Source organism: Toxotes jaculatrix, chromosome 11 (genome assembly GCF_017976425.1).
Source record: "Toxotes jaculatrix isolate fToxJac2 chromosome 11, fToxJac2.pri, whole genome shotgun sequence".
Classification (NCBI taxonomy): domain Eukaryota; kingdom Metazoa; phylum Chordata; class Actinopteri; family Toxotidae; genus Toxotes; species Toxotes jaculatrix.
In genome coordinates, this window is record NC_054404.1 from 19,556,503 (window position 1) to 19,572,665 (window position 16,163).

A 16,163-nucleotide genomic window follows, 5' to 3' on the forward strand; every position below is an offset into this window, starting at 1 on the left:
CAAACAGTATCCCTTAACCTTACTACTAATAGAAAAAATACATAATACATTAATGGCTCCTACAATAGTGTTTGAGTATGCATAGTATGTGTGAGCATATGTAGCTTACTTTAGAACACTCTACTTACTGTATATCATGTATATCATTAGATTGTTTTTATATTGCAAATAAAGTATTCATGTTAAAATCACAGTTCCACTTACATCCGTTGTGCGATCGGGTAAAAGACCTCTCCAAACCAAGCTCCCGGGCTGAATTTCAACCCCAGCTGCAGTCCCAGACTCTACTTGCAGATTCAGACACACCTGCCGCTCCACCCTCCATCTAAGGTCTTTGGTAGCCACGTTTTTTGCTCCTTTCTCCTATCAGTCATTTTAAAATGCAGAATATAAAAAAGCTTGTTGGAGAACTGGACATTGAATTAAATAACTAACACCACTAGATGGCGGTAACCCAACGACAATGATGCGACCTGCCGAAGAGAGTGAAGAAGAAGAAGAAGAAGAAGAAGCCTCTCCATGCTGGTGAGATGTACTTCCTGTGTCACCATGCACATGTGGTAAACAAGCATATGTGTCTCAGGGAGTGCAAGCATGGACTTTTCAGCTAAGTGGAATAACTTACCTAAAGCACCGAGTCTAAAGAATCTGACCCAGGGAGGATTTGGTGTCCTTAAAGAGACTCAACATGCTGCTGTTCAGGATCTGACAAAAGCCCACATCGAGTCGTTTGACCAGGCTGTCACTGACGGACTCAGCCGCGTTGTGCAGGTCAGTTCAACTTTTGCTTAGAGTTATTAAAAAGATAACGTTTATTTTTCATAAATACAACAACCCGTGTGTAGGTTAAGCATTTCATGGAGCTGTAAAACCTTGGCTTTAAACCTGTTAGCGTTAGATGAAATTACATGTAGTCAAGTTAAATGTTAATCTAAAATAATGTTAGTTTTTCAAGCTAAACAGGACAAAGGAGTAAATTAATGTTAGCCGTGTTTGCTAACGTTTGTTTAGAGTATTTTTCTAATATTGTTTTTTCCCCCCTTCTGCTTGAAAAGCTAACACATAATAAACATAGCAAACATGCATGCTTATCTTTAATCCTCAAAACTCTGTAGCTTCGGAAAAACTGACATCAAAAATCTGCACATTAACTCAAAACACAAATATTTGCTAGTTTAACGTTGCTAGCTAACACCAGGTATCTTTTAGCCCAAAGCTTTGCCTGTGTCCTTTGACCTTGGTGTAATTTTTGGTGGCTTCAGGTGACTTTCTGTCAGTATTTCCTCTGTTCTCGAGGCTTCTCAGTCATTCCTGATGTGGCATGTTTTTCCTCAGGCCATCCGTCCCTTGGAGTTCACAGTAAAAAATGACAGGATCAGCCTTTCGTTCGTCGAAGCCACGGTCTACAACCCAGTGGTGGCCAAAGGGAACATCTGCAGGGAAATGAGGGTGTTTCCAGCAGAGTGCAGGGGAAGAAGATGCTCGTATAAAGGAAAGCTGGTGGTAAGACTGAGATTCATGTACAGTCACATGGCTTTTTTCTCTCACTGTCTGTCTTGACTTTTACTGCAGCATGTGAAAACTGACAGTCACAGACACTAAACTACAGGAGTGGTCAGTGAGGGGTCCACACAACATATGAGAGACAGAATCATATTTTTCCAACTCTTTGATTTGTTACGTTCTGTGTCATCTCAGGCAGACGTCAGCTGGTCGATCAATGGAGTTCCCAAAGGCATCATCAAACAGTCCCTCGGCCAGGTGCCAATCATGGTCAAGTCTAAGCTGTGTAACCTCCATGGTATGTCCCCTAAGGAGCTTGTCGAACACCATGAAGAAGCAGAGGTAAAACACACGTTTGTAATATTTGTAACATGAACAGAAACCCAGCATCCATATTTATTAAAAAAAAGTGCAAACTCACTCTTAAACATTAACAGGAAATGGGAGGTTATTTCATTGTGAATGGAATTGAGAAGGTCATCCGGATGCTGATCATGCCAAGGAGGAACTATCCTATTGCCATGTCAAGACCCAAGTGGAAGAGCAGGGGCCAGGGATACACCCAGTATGGTAAATATAACCTGTAAGATAATGAGCAAAAACACAGTGAAAGTGACAGTGTAATAGTACTCTAGGCTCAGCAGTTAAGGCTGTTGTCATCATCTTTTTCTTCTCACAGGCATTTCGATGCATTGTGTGAAGGATGAGCACACAGCCATCAACATGAATCTGCATTATCTGGAAAATGGGACTGTGATGCTGAACTTCATCTACCAGAAAGAGCTCTTCTTCCTCCCACTGGGCTTTGCACTCAAGGTACTAATCAGGGTTAATGTATTTTAGAAATGGTACAGGTCTGCAGCACTCATTTTTAAGTGAATAGAAATCAAAGAATATTTTAGAAAAATATAATAATATATATGGTGCAAACCTTTCCGGTGCTGTATGATTTATTAATACAGTTCATTTTCTTTGTTGTGTCCTCCAGGCCTTGGTGGACTTCACAGACTTCCAGATCTACCAGGAACTCATCAAGGGCCGCGAGGACAATTCCTTCTACAAGAGCTGTGCATCAGAGATGCTGCGTATCGTCACAGAGGAGGGCTGCACCACCCGCAGCAACGTGCTCAATTACCTTGGAGAGCGCTTCAGGGTTAAAATGAACCTTCCTGAGTGGTACACAAATGAACAGTGTGCCAACTTCCTGCTAGAGTAAGTTTTTATGACAGATGGACGTGATATTTTTATTTTTAATGTACAATATTACAGAAACATATTTTGTGGTCCATTAAGTGAAACAAGTTGTGTTGTGTTGTGATCAGTGAGTGCATCTGTATCCACCTGAAGTCAGACGTGGAGAAGTTCTACGTGCTGTGTCTAATGACAAGGAAGCTTTTCACGTTTGCCAAGCAGGAGTGCATGGAGGAGAACCCAGACAGCATCATGTGTCAGGAAGTGCTGACTCCTGGTCAGCTCTACCTCATGTTTCTGAAGGCAAGTTTTTTTAGTCAGTCATTTGAATGGGCACAGGGAACAGAAGGAACTGCAGTGAGATTTTTAAAAACAGCACTGCAGACAGAAAGATTATATTCATGTTTTTGCACTAAATAAAAAGTTTCTTACAAATCTCAAGTTGTCAGTGATTTAACCCCTAAAACATCCTCACAGGAGCGAATGGCTGCCTGGTTGGTGTCTGTGAAGCTGTCCTTCGACAAGAGAGGCAGCAGACTGAGTGGAGGATGGAGCTCTGAAAACATGATGAAGATATTCAACATGGGTAGTGATGTGACCAAACCCTTTGAATATCTGCTGGCCACTGGGAACCTCAACTCTAGGACAGGTACGGCCACATGAGTTGAGTACTTGTTACATTATAAAAAAATAAATAAATAGATCATTTGTTAAATAAATATCATTTCCCCTCTGACCCCAGGTCTTGGCATGCTGCAGAACACTGGCCTGTGTGTCGTAGCTGACAAGCTCAACTTCATCCGCTACCTGTCCCATTTCCGCTGTGTGCACAGAGGAGCAGCATTCGCCAAGATGAGAACCACTTCGGTTCGTAAGCTGCTGCCTGAGTCCTGGGGCTTTCTGTGTCCCGTCCACACTCCGGACGGAGAGCCCTGTGGCCTTATGAACCACATGACAGCCAGCTGTGAGATAGTGGCACCGACCTCTTCCACCACATCCCTGCCTGCTCTGCTGTGTTCCCTTGGTGAGCTTTTACTTCAAACACTTCGGTTCAATTAACGCGAAAGCCACAAATACATCATTCTGTCCCTGAACTTGTTTTGACTAAAGTTTTAAAGCACATCAGTGGACTCAATTGAATTGTCCAAAAACTTCTCTGTCTCTGGCGCCTAAGGTGTTACTCCAGTGGATGGATCTCCTGGTCAAGCCTTTTCAGACTGCTACCCCGTCATCCTTGATGGGGCGGTTGTAGGCTGGTTGGAGACTGAATTAGCCCCGGTTGTGGTTGACTCACTGCGCAGGTTCAAGGTATGATATTAAAGTATTACACGGACATACAGTGCATTTTGTGTAAGCAGAAAACTGACATTTAAATCACATACCTTCAGGTGCTGAGAGAGAGGAAGTTCCCTCCCTGGACTGAGATTGTTCTGGTTCCCAAAACAGGCAAGGCCAGCTTGTACCCAGGCCTGTTCCTCTTCACAACACCGTGTCGTATGGTGCGGCCTGTACGCAATTTAGCTCTCGGAAAGGAGGAGTTAATTGGAACCTTTGAACAAGTAAATGTCAACTACAATTTTTTTGGGTAGTTATCAGACCTTTATATGAAGAACATAACTTCAAATTATTTATTTAATCATCTTTTTTTCCTATCTTGTTGCAGCTTTACATCAATGTGGGCATCTTGGAGGATGAGATCGAGCCAGGAGTGACCACACACCAAGAACTTTTCCCTCACAGTATGCTGAGTGTGGTGGCTAACTTTATCCCCTACTCAGACCACAACCAGAGTCCTAGGAACATGTACCAGTGTCAGATGGGTAAGTTTGACGCCCCACACACCTAAACAGGTGAACAAGCTAAGTGGATTCAGATGTTCCAGCTCATCAGAGATTAAACTCACTCTCTTTGCAGGTAAGCAGACTATGGGTTTCCCCCTGCACTCGTTCATGGAACGCTCAGATAACAAGCTGTACCGGCTCCAGACCCCACAGAGCCCACTGGTCAGACCCTACATGTACGACCACTACAACCTGGACAACTACCCCAGCGGCACAAACGCCATTGTGGCTGTCATATCTTACACAGGCTATGACATGGAAGATGCAATGGTAAGTAAAAACACAATAGTTACTGCAATCTTTTTGTCTGTTTAAGTGGAGAAAAATCCTGACACACTTGTCGCACTCTCCTTAGATTGTTAACAAGTCATCATGGGAGAGAGGCTTTGCCCATGGAAGTATCTACAAGACTGAGCTGGTGGATCTGGCAGAGAAGGTGAAGGGAGAAGACAGTGTGGTGTTTGGGACCAAGCCAGGTGACCCAAAGCTGAATGAAAAACTGGACACTGATGGACTACCTCACATTGGATCAACACTTCAGTATGGGGACCCTTTCTACAGCTATATCAACCTCAACACTGGTCAGACCTTCACCACCTATTACAAGTAAGTGTCAGCATTTGTGTGGTAATGTCATTATCACTGAAGGTAATGCCACTTTCAAATCATAAAATTTACTTTCACACATAATTCCAATTATTTGGACAAATAAATTATTCAGTAATTATAGTCACTAATGTGTTTCTTCACTATTTTCTCCCAGGAGCCAAGAAGCCTGTGTAGTCGACAATATAAAGATCTGCAGCAACGACAGTGGCACAGGCCATTTTAAACGTATCTGCATCACCGTTCGAGTGCCACGAAACCCCACCATCGGTGACAAGTTTGCCAGTCGCCACGGTCAGAAGGGCATCCTGAGCCGCCTGTGGCCAGCCGAGGACATGCCCTTCACAGAGAGTGGCATGACTCCTGACATCCTGTTTAACCCCCACGGCTTCCCCTCTCGCATGACCATCGGGATGCTGATCGAGAGCATGGCCGGCAAGTCCGGCGCCCTGCACGGCCTGAGCCATGATGCCACACCCTTCACCTTCTCTGAGGAGAACTCTGCGCTGGAGTACTTTGGTGAAATGCTTCGGGCCGGTGGCTACAACTACTACGGCACTGAGCGGCTCTACAGCGGACTGAGCGGTCAGGAGCTAGAGGCCGACATCTTCATCGGAGTCGTCTACTACCAGCGGCTACGTCACATGGTCTCTGACAAATTTCAGGTGAGGACCACGGGAGCACGAGACAAGGTGACCAACCAGCCAGTGGGAGGAAGGAACATCCAAGGAGGTATCCGTTTCGGAGAGATGGAGCGAGACGCCCTGCTGGCACACGGCTCCTCCTTCCTGCTTCACGATCGACTCTTCAACTGCTCGGACCGATCGATAGCTCAGGTGTGTATCGACTGTGGCAGCCTCCTCTCCCCTCTGTTAGAGAAACCACCACCCTACTGGTCGGCCATGCGCAACCGTAAGACTGTGTGCACCCTGTGTGGCAGAAGTGACTCTATTGACTCGGTGTCTGTTCCTTACGTCTTCCGCTACTTTGTAGCCGAGCTCGCAGCGATGAACATCAAAGTCAAATTAGATGTGAAGTGAAGTTTGGAGGCTACGTGCCTTAAATATGACGAGGTATAAGTGAGAAGAATGTGTCTAATGAAACTGCTCTTTGTGTGTGTTGTTAAAATGGATCTGAGTACAGCTGCTTGAATTAACCATCACACAGAAGAAATACTGTACAGACGTGTGTGTAAGAAAACACAAATGTGTCTTTAGTATTTTACTGGCCAAGACTTGACCAAGAAGCAGCATATAATGGATTGAATGTGTCGACATGTTCTGTGGAGGTATGTTAAAAAAAAAGGTCTTTTGTACAGTCGTTCTTAGTGTTGAATAAAAATAAAAATAATGTGCCGTACCACTGTTCCTTTTTTGATTCTTATAGTGTTACACCATGTGTAGTTTTGAATAAGGTATTTATATCAAATTATTTAAGAGAAGATACCAACTCCATACTCCATTACAAGTCAATGATCTGTTTGAGGTGGAACTAGTGTTAACTACAGTATACGATGTATATCTAAATCTGTTAGAAATCTCTCACAATCTTTTGTATTTTTAAGCTCATATTTTTTTTAATGTTAAATCTTAATCTAAAGAGAAACTAGTAACTAGTTGTCTAATGGAGTAAAAACAGCATTTCACTGAAATGTAGTGGAGTAGAAGTGTAAAGAAGCAAACAATGGAAAAGTAAACTACTAACTATTTTTTGGTACAGCACTTGTACAGCACAAAACTAGTTGACACCTGAGTGCCCACACCTGCACTTATCAAATTTTACTACTGACTCCATGTTGTTAAATATGACAGTAAGAGATATATGTACACCTGTAAAATTCCTGGAAAAATGATTAAATTAAAGTAAAAAGTACCCCTGCTCAAAGATGCTCCAGTTGAGATCATGATCATTAAACATATCCATAATTAAAAATTTCCACAAGATCTCACTTGAAGTGATGCCGCACATGGCTTCAGTCATCAGTTGTCCTTAGTTCAGCTGTTCCAGAATGTGTGGCAGGTCTAACACAGTGGGGATGGTGTAGTCTGGTGTCACTGAACCATCTGGCACAACAGCTCCTGTGTTGCTGATCCAAACTGTAGCCCGTACTCTGGCATTAAAGCCCCCCTGAATATCTGTGTCCAGAGAGTCTCCAACCATGACACAGTCCTGGGCCTCCACCCCCAGCATGTTGAAACACGTCGTGAAGATGGAGAGGAATGGTTTCTGCTCTGCATGTTCTCCCCCAATCACAATACCATCAAAGAACTCCTCACATCTTACTGCCTCCACTTTCTCTCTCTGGGTCTGAGCTTCCCCGTTGGTCAGGAGCAGCAGCTTGTATCTGCTGCGCAGTTTTTTCAGGAGGCTGCATATTTGAGGGGACAGACTGAGAGCCTCCAGGCGACTGTTTTTCCACAAGGAGTAGCACTGAGCTGCCAGACAGGGTGATGAACTGCTGCCCACAGTCTCCTGGATGCTCTCCTCCCAGTGACCCACTCGCACATCATCTATGGATCTGCCTGCTGAGGGGTCAAAACTCTCATGGAGAAGCTTCTGCTTGAACTTGTCACAAATGCTGCTGATGGTGCTGTCATCGAGCCCCAGCGTGGTCTTCAAATGTTCACTCGTCTGTAATCGCACACAACAGATTATAAAATAAAAACTATTATATGAAATCTTTGGTCAAAATGAGGCAACTGCCCGTATTTTGGATCCTATTAAAGAAAATGGTCACATATTTAATTAAAGAATAAAATGAACAATAAGAACATCTCTCTAGGAATTAGAGGAGATCGGCGAGTGAGAGCAGACTTTTTGACATAATAAATAACACAGGTGTAAATAAAGATGTGTGTAAATGGAGATGGACGGCTGCATCGCGTTTAGCTGCTTCAGTTCCAAAAGACATTAGTAATAGTAACAATCAGTAAAATGTACTTAATGTAGGCTATCAGAAATAAACAGAAACACAGCTGGGCCACTTGAGTAGAATGGAGCCATCATTAATTAGTAACACCTGTGCTTCACCTGCCATCAGAAATCAAAATGTCTGCCATGAATAAACACACTGCCATTTATAAACACACACACACACAACAGTACTGAGAGGAGATGTAATGTAAGTGGAAAATAATGTGTAAGTTAGGTGAAAGTAAAAGTGCCTCAAAACTTCAAGGAATTACGGTTTATTAGCAAGTGTATTTGCGTTACTGTCCACCACTGACAACAGTGACACGCCATTATAAAGACAAATACATTAGCATATAAACTGACACCGGTGAAAAGATATTTTCGGACTAAATAAAAGGTTGTTAAATTAGCAGAGCAGTGGTGTATCCCTCCTCCACCTCCTCCCCTTCCCCTTATTTCACCATTACGTTAGGCTGACGCTACAAATATGGACGCTAACTTCAAACAGCACGTGAGGAATATCCATACTTATCACCTTTTGTATCGCCACTTCACCTGCCCGACTTGTTTCAATGAGTGTGTTGTCCAAGTCAAACAATATCCCCTTCACATTTTTGCCGTCCATTACCGGAGCACACGGTCACTCTACGTTTACACCAAAATACCGGTCGTTCAAAATGCGGAAGTAGTAGCGGGTGAAGTGCATGTAGGGAATTGTAGTTCTGACAAATGTTCAGCGTTTGCAAGTTTCATCCACGAGAGGACGGCAGTGAATAAAAATACACTTTAGAAAGCAGTTCACAAGATACTCATAAAGCTCTCCACGCTGAGTTCAGCTGTTCCAGTTATAATAAAATGTTAAATGTTATTTGGTTAGAGTTTTCGAGCTGACGTATTTTGAATATTTAGCTTACTTTCCTGCAAATACTTTCATAAGTAAGTATTTAATCTAAATCTAAATGTTAAAGCTAAATGGGTCACTGAGTGTAAAGGTAATTGTTTTTGAAAATATGCAAATGGACTTTCTTTTCACAGCTCATCTGAGAACTTGTCTTTAGGAATCCAGATGCTCTTGTTTCAAAACTGCAAGAAATAATGGCTTCAAAGGACAAAACAGCTGGCAAGATGGATTTTGCAACACTTTTTTTTAAAGGGGACAACACAACTCAAGAGTTTCGATCATGACAGAGCCACAGTGATGCTGAGTGTCACATTAACTAACAAATCAACTGGACAAGAACTCTATTACCTGATAACTTTCTAAAATTATTTTTAGACAGGTTACCATAATCAAAACGAGTGTGAAACAATCTCTGTCATCACTTTTCCAATTAAATGCCCTACGTGACTCTTGCTGTTAGAACTCTGTGTTTGATGCACTCATGGAAAGGGGCAGGGAGGCATTAAATTAATTCACTTTGGGATACATTTTTGCCTCACAAGCTGTTAAAACATGAACCTGTCTCGGTGACTCGGTTCGGTCTTCGTCCAAGTCAAGATTGTGTCTTGTTGTTCACATCTGTGATGAATAATTAACCTGTTGCCTGAGCAACAGTCAACTGTGAATGCAAAAATTTGACAAAGTATAAAAACTGTTAGTGGAACCATGAAGTTTAAAAAAATCAATGTATCAATGCATGTATGTTGTCTTTGAATGTGTGTGTGTGTGTGTGTGTGTGTGTGTGTGTGTGTGTAGGTTGTGCATTTTGTAAATGAAAATGAAATATTAGTAAAAACATCTGTTAAACACCAGTGATGAATCATAGTTTGCCTAAATGTGACATCAGTTCTTTTAAAACAACAACCTGAAAACACACCCAGGAGGGATGAATATCAATTCTATATTTTATTATAATACTATAAAGTTATTATAAATTAATTGTCAGTTTACACTGTTGTTTCACGTCATTCATAGAGGAGAAAGGGTCTTGATATTCTCTTATCAGTATCAGTATCAGTGTTGTAGTTATAGTAAACAACAGCAGGACAGGATTACCTCTCATTTGAAACAGAAGTTTCATATGAGTGGGTTCTGTCCATGGTGCTGATATAGCCTACTCTATGGCCTACACACTGTATCCAGTAATATAGTGTTCAGCTATAGTTGTAGTTTCCAAATGACTATACAATAACATATGTCTGGCGGATTCTGAACACAATGCATACATCTGATTTATCTCCCAAACCGACGTCATACTGTCAGATAGTTGGCCACACCCACACACCGCCGCGGATGACGTCTTTCGTGACGTCATTTCAAATTGGCTTTGATGTGCGCGGACCGAACAATTAAATTCACGGTCCCTCACACCCTTACACCACAACCTTTACTAAGTCTCGTTCAAGTCCACAACAATATCTGAAAGAAACACTGTCATCCTTCTTCAAGTGCAACTATCAGCCAACATATCAGCCCCAATGCTGCGTTTTTGTAGGGTCCCCACAGGTTCTACTGACCTGATCAGGACTGGTCTGGGACTTAATCCCAGGCCTGACCCGATCAGGACTGATCTGGGACTTAATCCCAGGCCTGACATGATGAGGACTGGTCTGGGACTTAATCCCAGGCCTGACATGATGAGGACTGGTCTGGGACTTAATCCCAGGCCTGACATAATCAGGACTGGTCTGGGCCTTAATCCCAGGCCTGACATGATGAGGACTGGTCTGGGACTTAATCCCTGGTCATTCAGGTTCACCCAAACTGAACCACCAGCTCTGACTGCCTTCAAGGCCAAAAGCTTGACTCATCTCAGGCTACTGCATCAGCAAGCTGGCTGGCATTTTACCTACTTGGACTGTTTCAAGAATCAAAAAAAGCAACGGAAACAAGAGTGGGACAGTCAGAAATCTGTCAGAAACAATGGTGTGATTCACAGGACTGATATTGGCAGAAAAAGACTTAATCTTCCTCCTGGTCCATCCACTAATGAAGACACAGACAGCAGTTCATCAGCAGGCATTGACGAACTGCTGTCTGATGACAGCAGGTCATCAACACCTGTTGTGTCCACGGATGAAGCAGCAGTTTCAACACGTATCACAAGGCCCAGGGAAAACATGACATTTTTTAACATTGTTGGAGCAAGACTTCAGGCTTTGTTGTCCATGGCTCGAGGAACAGTTTCAACTTATACTGACATGGTAGGTGAAAGAATTGTGGATTTTTCCTCTATGATCATTGAAGAAACTGCACCTGTTTTTATCCAAGCTCAAGAAATAATGGAAACATTTTCCAACATGTCCCGAGCAAGAATTGCATCCTTTTTTACAACGGTCAGAGCAAGAATTTCAGCTGGTTTTTCTAGGATCAAAGGCAGAATTGCATCTATTGTACCTTTGACCAAAGAGGAAATTGAAGCTACTATTGAGCGGGCCTATGATGCACCGCCGGAGAAAGGTCTGCTTATAGTTCTGGGTTGTTTGATTATTGTAGTTTTCTTCAAAGTTATGAGATATGCTACAGCTGCTATTTCACACATCAAAAGAAGCACATTTGTTTGTTCCAAAGCCAAAGCCAGAATTGCTTCTGCTTTTTCTCCACACCATGCCCAGACCATGCCCACACCAAGTCCTGCTACTGGTTCTTCTAGTCCTTCCAGTGTCCCAGAACATACTGATTATGACATTTATGTCTCCTGTGAACTTAACACTGTAGAGCCCGGTTTTCTTGGATGTTTGACCTGTTCGGTCCTTTCAGTTCCTTACATCCTATCCGCTTATGCTGCAACTGCTTTTTCCAGGGCCCAAGGAATAATATCACGTGCATTTTCCAGGGCCTGGAAGAAGTACTGTACCTTTGGAGCTGTAAATGATAAAACTGACCCCCAGAAAATTTTAAAAACAAATCCCCAAGCCACTGACCTGCAACCCATAACATCCCCTGAATCAAAATAGTTTTCCCCAGATGACAGTGACATAAGTAATAGCATACAAAGATAGGACATCATTGTGGAGCTTTCTAAGTACTATATAGAGGTAACTGGACTTGCCTGAGTTCTGAAACATCTTCAAGAGCCTCAAGCAAGTCAAGCTGCATTTGTATGGCACTGAGAAATACCACGAACATGTCTATGTGGGTTTACTCCGGGTGCTCCGGTTTCCTCCCACACTCCCCCAAAACAAATAAAAAACAATCAAATCAAATCAAAAAAGTTTCATGTGTCTACTTTCTATGATTGCAGTGGCGGTTCTACATTGATCGATTCATATGACATAAGATGTAATACTAATATGACATAGTGCTGTTAGTAGTTGCTGATTCTGTCTTAAAGCTGTATTTTTACCAAGTGACTTATCTATCTATCTATCTATCTATCTATCTATCTATCTATCTATCTATCTATCTATCTATCTATCTATCTATCTATCTATCTATCTATCTATCTATCTATAAATAACAGCAGTTACAGCTGTCAGGTCAATGTAGTAGAATAAAAAGTATAATATTTTCCCCTTGGAATATATGGAGTAAATATACTATAAAGTCTTAACAAATTTAAAAGATTGTTAATGCAAATAATGAAAAACTCCACAAGGCTTCTTTGTGATTATACTGATGTCATGTTACAGGAGTCTGGGGTAAGTTCTTTTAGTCATTACTCATATGACATAAAACATGGCAGTTTGTATGGAACATAATAAAAAATCTCACCAAAGCCAGAGCATGCATCTTTTGTGTTGTCTGTATCCTGTAGAACAGCGTTTGAGAATTTTCATTTTAGGTGGCATAGCTCCATCTTGTGGCTATATACATTCCGTGCAGTCACTACGACAACGAACGTGCAAACACTGATAGCTCTGAGACTTGCCTTAACAATTAATATAAGCAAGAATATGGCGAGAGAAATGATTCATGATTGCTCGGAGTTGGTGCCAATGAAAACACAAGGCAAACATAATGTTAAACATAAAGTTAAAGCGTTCAGTGAGAGCGTGTCATTTTATATCCCTGCAATGCAACAGCACATTTGTGATGGAGAATTCTAATTTCAAAACTGATTTATTGAAGGAGTGAATCAAATTCCAGAAACCTTTCAACAGAATACATTGCCAAATGATCCAAAGCTCAACTTATTTTCATTTAAAAGTGAGAGAACAAGATTCCAAATTTGTAGATACTTAAAGAAATCTGTGTTGGAAATGCAAACAGATGTTCTTAAATCGATGGACAACTTTTTTTTTGCTTGTTTTCGTGAAACAAATCTGAATCATTTTATACCCAAGTTTTGTCTGTTTTCATGTATTAGCTGTTATGTTTTTTAAGAGCAGGATTATGATGAATAGGAAACTAGATGAGAAGTGGTTACACCAAGTTTCTTAAATAAATCTCTCCAAGCCAAACGTCTGACCAGAAGTCATACTGGAGATTGGGGAGACCAAGACTCCCAACTCCGCAACCTAGGAATATTAAAGTAACTAGCTGTGTGAGCATAAATGGCCAAAATGGAGCCGTTGACCTTATTTGACTCCACTATTACTGTATTTCAGACACCACACATCATTTTCTATAGAGGACAAATTTTTCTTTTGTTGGTAACTGAATTGTGGCTGGAGCCTTTCTAAAATTATTTTTAGAAAGGTTACCATAATCAAAACGAGTGTGAAACAATCTCTGTCATCACTTGTCTAATTAAATGCCCTACGTGACTCTTGACCATGGATATTGCCAATTTAAACACATATTCCGTGACACACGCTCTTTCAAAATCAAAACATACCTCAATTCTTATGCAACCCGTCCTTTAACTCACTCTCTCATCTGGCACAGGGCCAGAGGTTCACACGCAACTGTGTGCAGGCCTGTTGCACTACTGTACCAAACCCAATCAGAAATCACAACAATCCTTTCTCACATTACCTGAGAGGATACTGATTCCAGATTAGGTTCTTGATTTTATGACAGAAGCCTGACCTAATTATCTCAATTACCTTGGTCAAAAAAATGTCAGAGATAAACTATAAATCAAAAAATGGTGTGTGAGGCCTAACCTGCTATTATGTGTCAGAACAAACAACACCTTGCGCTTGCATGCAATGGAGCAATATGATTCTTTTAAAGAGAGACATGCAGCAAATGAACCCTTTTCCCCCTCTAAAGGGAAGAGAAACATGAAGTGGATATGTGAAGAATGAACCGACAAGTGTAAAGATGGAATTCCCCCTCTGGTGTGAAGGAAGAGAGAGAAAAAAAAAAAGAAGCAAATGACTTCCCTAACAGTCCATGTGTGACTCTTCCAAGAAAGTGCAGGCATCTGAAGGACTGGTGAGGCCTGGTGTCTTTGTCTGCACGACACCATTCCTCTTTTATCTGCGTGGGTGGCCGTGGCTGCACACAATCACACGCTATCTCTCAGCTGGGCACGAATCCCCTGCAAAGGCCAATTATCAAGGGTGTTGTTCCACCAAACACCTCACAGCCGCTTTATAGCACGATGATAACACTTTTAATCCGCCTTGTTTTTCCATGACTTAAAACACTTTATAGTCACCTACCATGTTCTTGTGACCCTCCCTAGGTTCTTATTAACTGGGGTGTTCATCTGGGCCAGCTGTGTTTCTGATCTATTACGGGTGCCCCTGTGGGCGTGTATTTGTGTTTGTGAGGATACAGGGGGCAAGTCTGCTTGTCTTTCATGACTAATTTTGGATCACGCCTGGATAGGACAAATATAAGCCAGAGGGACAGGTGAGTCTTTAGGCTGTCAGAGGAAGGAGCTTATTACTTGGGATGCAGGGGACTGGGTTTCTCCTGGGGTTTAAATAATGGCTGGTAAGCTGAATAGAACGGAGCCCTCATTTTTATTGGCAAGTACGTGACACCAGAAGTGAGCCGGTCACTTGCAAATTAAGATATGAGGATTCCCTCACACAGATATAGCTCACCCATTCCATTCCTGACAGGGTAACACCAAATTCTTTATCGTCAATCACTGAGCCAATCTAAAATATTGAACATTTTTCAGATCTAAAAGATACAGACTAAGTATGCCTACAATGCTGTGATAGAAAGCTCAGTGATAACTGGAACTTAGCTGTCCTTTCTTTGTCAGGGATCTCCCATCAAGCCTGGCTTCTGATACAAAGACAAACTCGGGCCACACATACACATACACATACACATACACATACACATACACACACACACACACACACACACACACACACACACACACACACACACACACACACACACACACACACACACATAGATGTGAGATTTTATCGAGGCCAGGGGAATGTATGAACTACAGTCTAAATAGAGAAACACTGGTGTGCCTAATGGCACTTGTCATGGTAACAGGGGGGAGTCTGGCAACCTGCACGTACACACAAACAAAAACAACATGATCTGGGGCAGGATGGTGCCTCTTCAGGCGGTTATGCAACGCTCTCTGTGATCAAGGAGCGATATGCTTTTCCGCAAAGCTTATATAAATTGTGTATTAGAGGCCTTCAGCAACTTCTTGCCCACAGACATCAGTGACATTATTAAATGATGCATATTTTTCATTTTGTTCTGTGAATTCTTTTCATGGTGGCTTCTCATTCATTAACATAAAATGGCCTTTGTGGATGAGCATTGTGCATCATCTGATGTGCAGGCATGTTGAGTGTTCCCGCTCATGGAAAGACTGGACCCCCTGTAGTTGTCTGGCAGGTTGCCAAAGCTTCCTGTAGCCCCCGTCTGTGTGCTGATACACCTGAGTTCTCCTGACCGGCCACTGAACTGGTGCAGCAGCAGGGTGGGAGACAAACTATGTGTAGTCACTGGAGTATAGCACTGAGAGCCTGGACCCAGGAAGATCATCCAGGCCCCATCCAGTCCTGGCTGGAGCACAGCAAAATCAGAATACACAGGGGAGTCTGTATGTGTAACTTGCACACTGTAGACGAAAAATCTGTACACTCACATTTTCACATGGTGAGTGTGAACACTATTGTAAATAACCCTGTGCAGGTGGCAAATGCAACAACAAGTCTGAGCTAAGAAACACCACCATCATCAGTAAGAATGGTCATGCAACATTAGGTTAAGGATCTGGTAAGGGTGGGAGTTAGGTACTATATGTACTAGTTATGGTTAAGGTGAAATTAAGTCTTCAGGTA

The 16,163-nt window shown here is 42.2% G+C and overlaps 2 protein-coding genes across 3 annotated transcripts; one reads left to right on the plus strand and one right to left on the minus strand.

Annotated features, from left to right (window-relative positions):
* Positions 1-556: 556 nt before the first annotated feature.
* Positions 557-6,260, plus strand: polr1b (RNA polymerase I subunit B). Of its 2 annotated transcripts, XM_041050029.1 has the most exons (15): positions 557-771; positions 1,336-1,503; positions 1,699-1,845; positions 1,941-2,073; positions 2,183-2,319; positions 2,492-2,715; positions 2,826-2,997; positions 3,172-3,343; positions 3,437-3,718; positions 3,869-4,002; positions 4,083-4,253; positions 4,358-4,514; positions 4,609-4,805; positions 4,891-5,141; positions 5,299-6,260. In XM_041050029.1, exons 1-15 carry the CDS (start codon positions 595-597, stop codon positions 6,179-6,181), a joined length of 3,405 nt encoding a protein of 1,134 aa, XP_040905963.1. In that variant the 5' UTR covers positions 557-594; the 3' UTR covers positions 6,182-6,260. The 2 variants fall into 2 exon arrangements, with proteins under 2 accessions (XP_040905963.1, XP_040905964.1); XM_041050030.1 differs by lacking the exons at positions 557-771; positions 1,336-1,503; positions 1,699-1,845 and having other exon boundaries at positions 1,954-2,086.
* Positions 6,261-6,347: 87 nt separating this feature from the next.
* Positions 6,348-8,726, minus strand: LOC121189668 (N-acetylneuraminic acid phosphatase). Its single transcript, XM_041050031.1, has 2 exons — positions 8,590-8,726; positions 6,348-7,772 (listed from the first exon to the last, which is right to left on the minus strand). Exons 1-2 carry the CDS (start codon positions 8,677-8,679, stop codon positions 7,131-7,133), a joined length of 732 nt encoding a protein of 243 aa, XP_040905965.1. The 5' UTR covers positions 8,680-8,726; the 3' UTR covers positions 6,348-7,130.
* Between the last annotated feature and the right edge of the window lie 7,437 nt (positions 8,727-16,163).

Bases quoted from the DNA above. Each gene is read 5' to 3' on its own strand.
- polr1b (XM_041050029.1), top strand. From the start codon at position 595: ATGGACTTTTCAGCTAAGTGGAATAACTTACCTAAAGCACCGAGTCTA. The intron at 772-1,335 runs GTCAGTTCAACT...GTTTTTCCTCAG, and splicing joins GACTCAGCCGCGTTGTGCAG to GCCATCCGTCCCTTGGAGTT. The intron at 2,320-2,491 runs GTACTAATCAGG...TGTGTCCTCCAG, and splicing joins CACTGGGCTTTGCACTCAAG to GCCTTGGTGGACTTCACAGA.
- LOC121189668 (XM_041050031.1), bottom strand. From the start codon at position 8,679: ATGGACGGCAAAAATGTGAAGGGGATATTGTTTGACTTGGACAACACA. The intron at 7,773-8,589 runs GTGATAAGTATG...GTGCGATTACAG, and splicing joins GTGAAGTGGCGATACAAAAG to ACGAGTGAACATTTGAAGAC.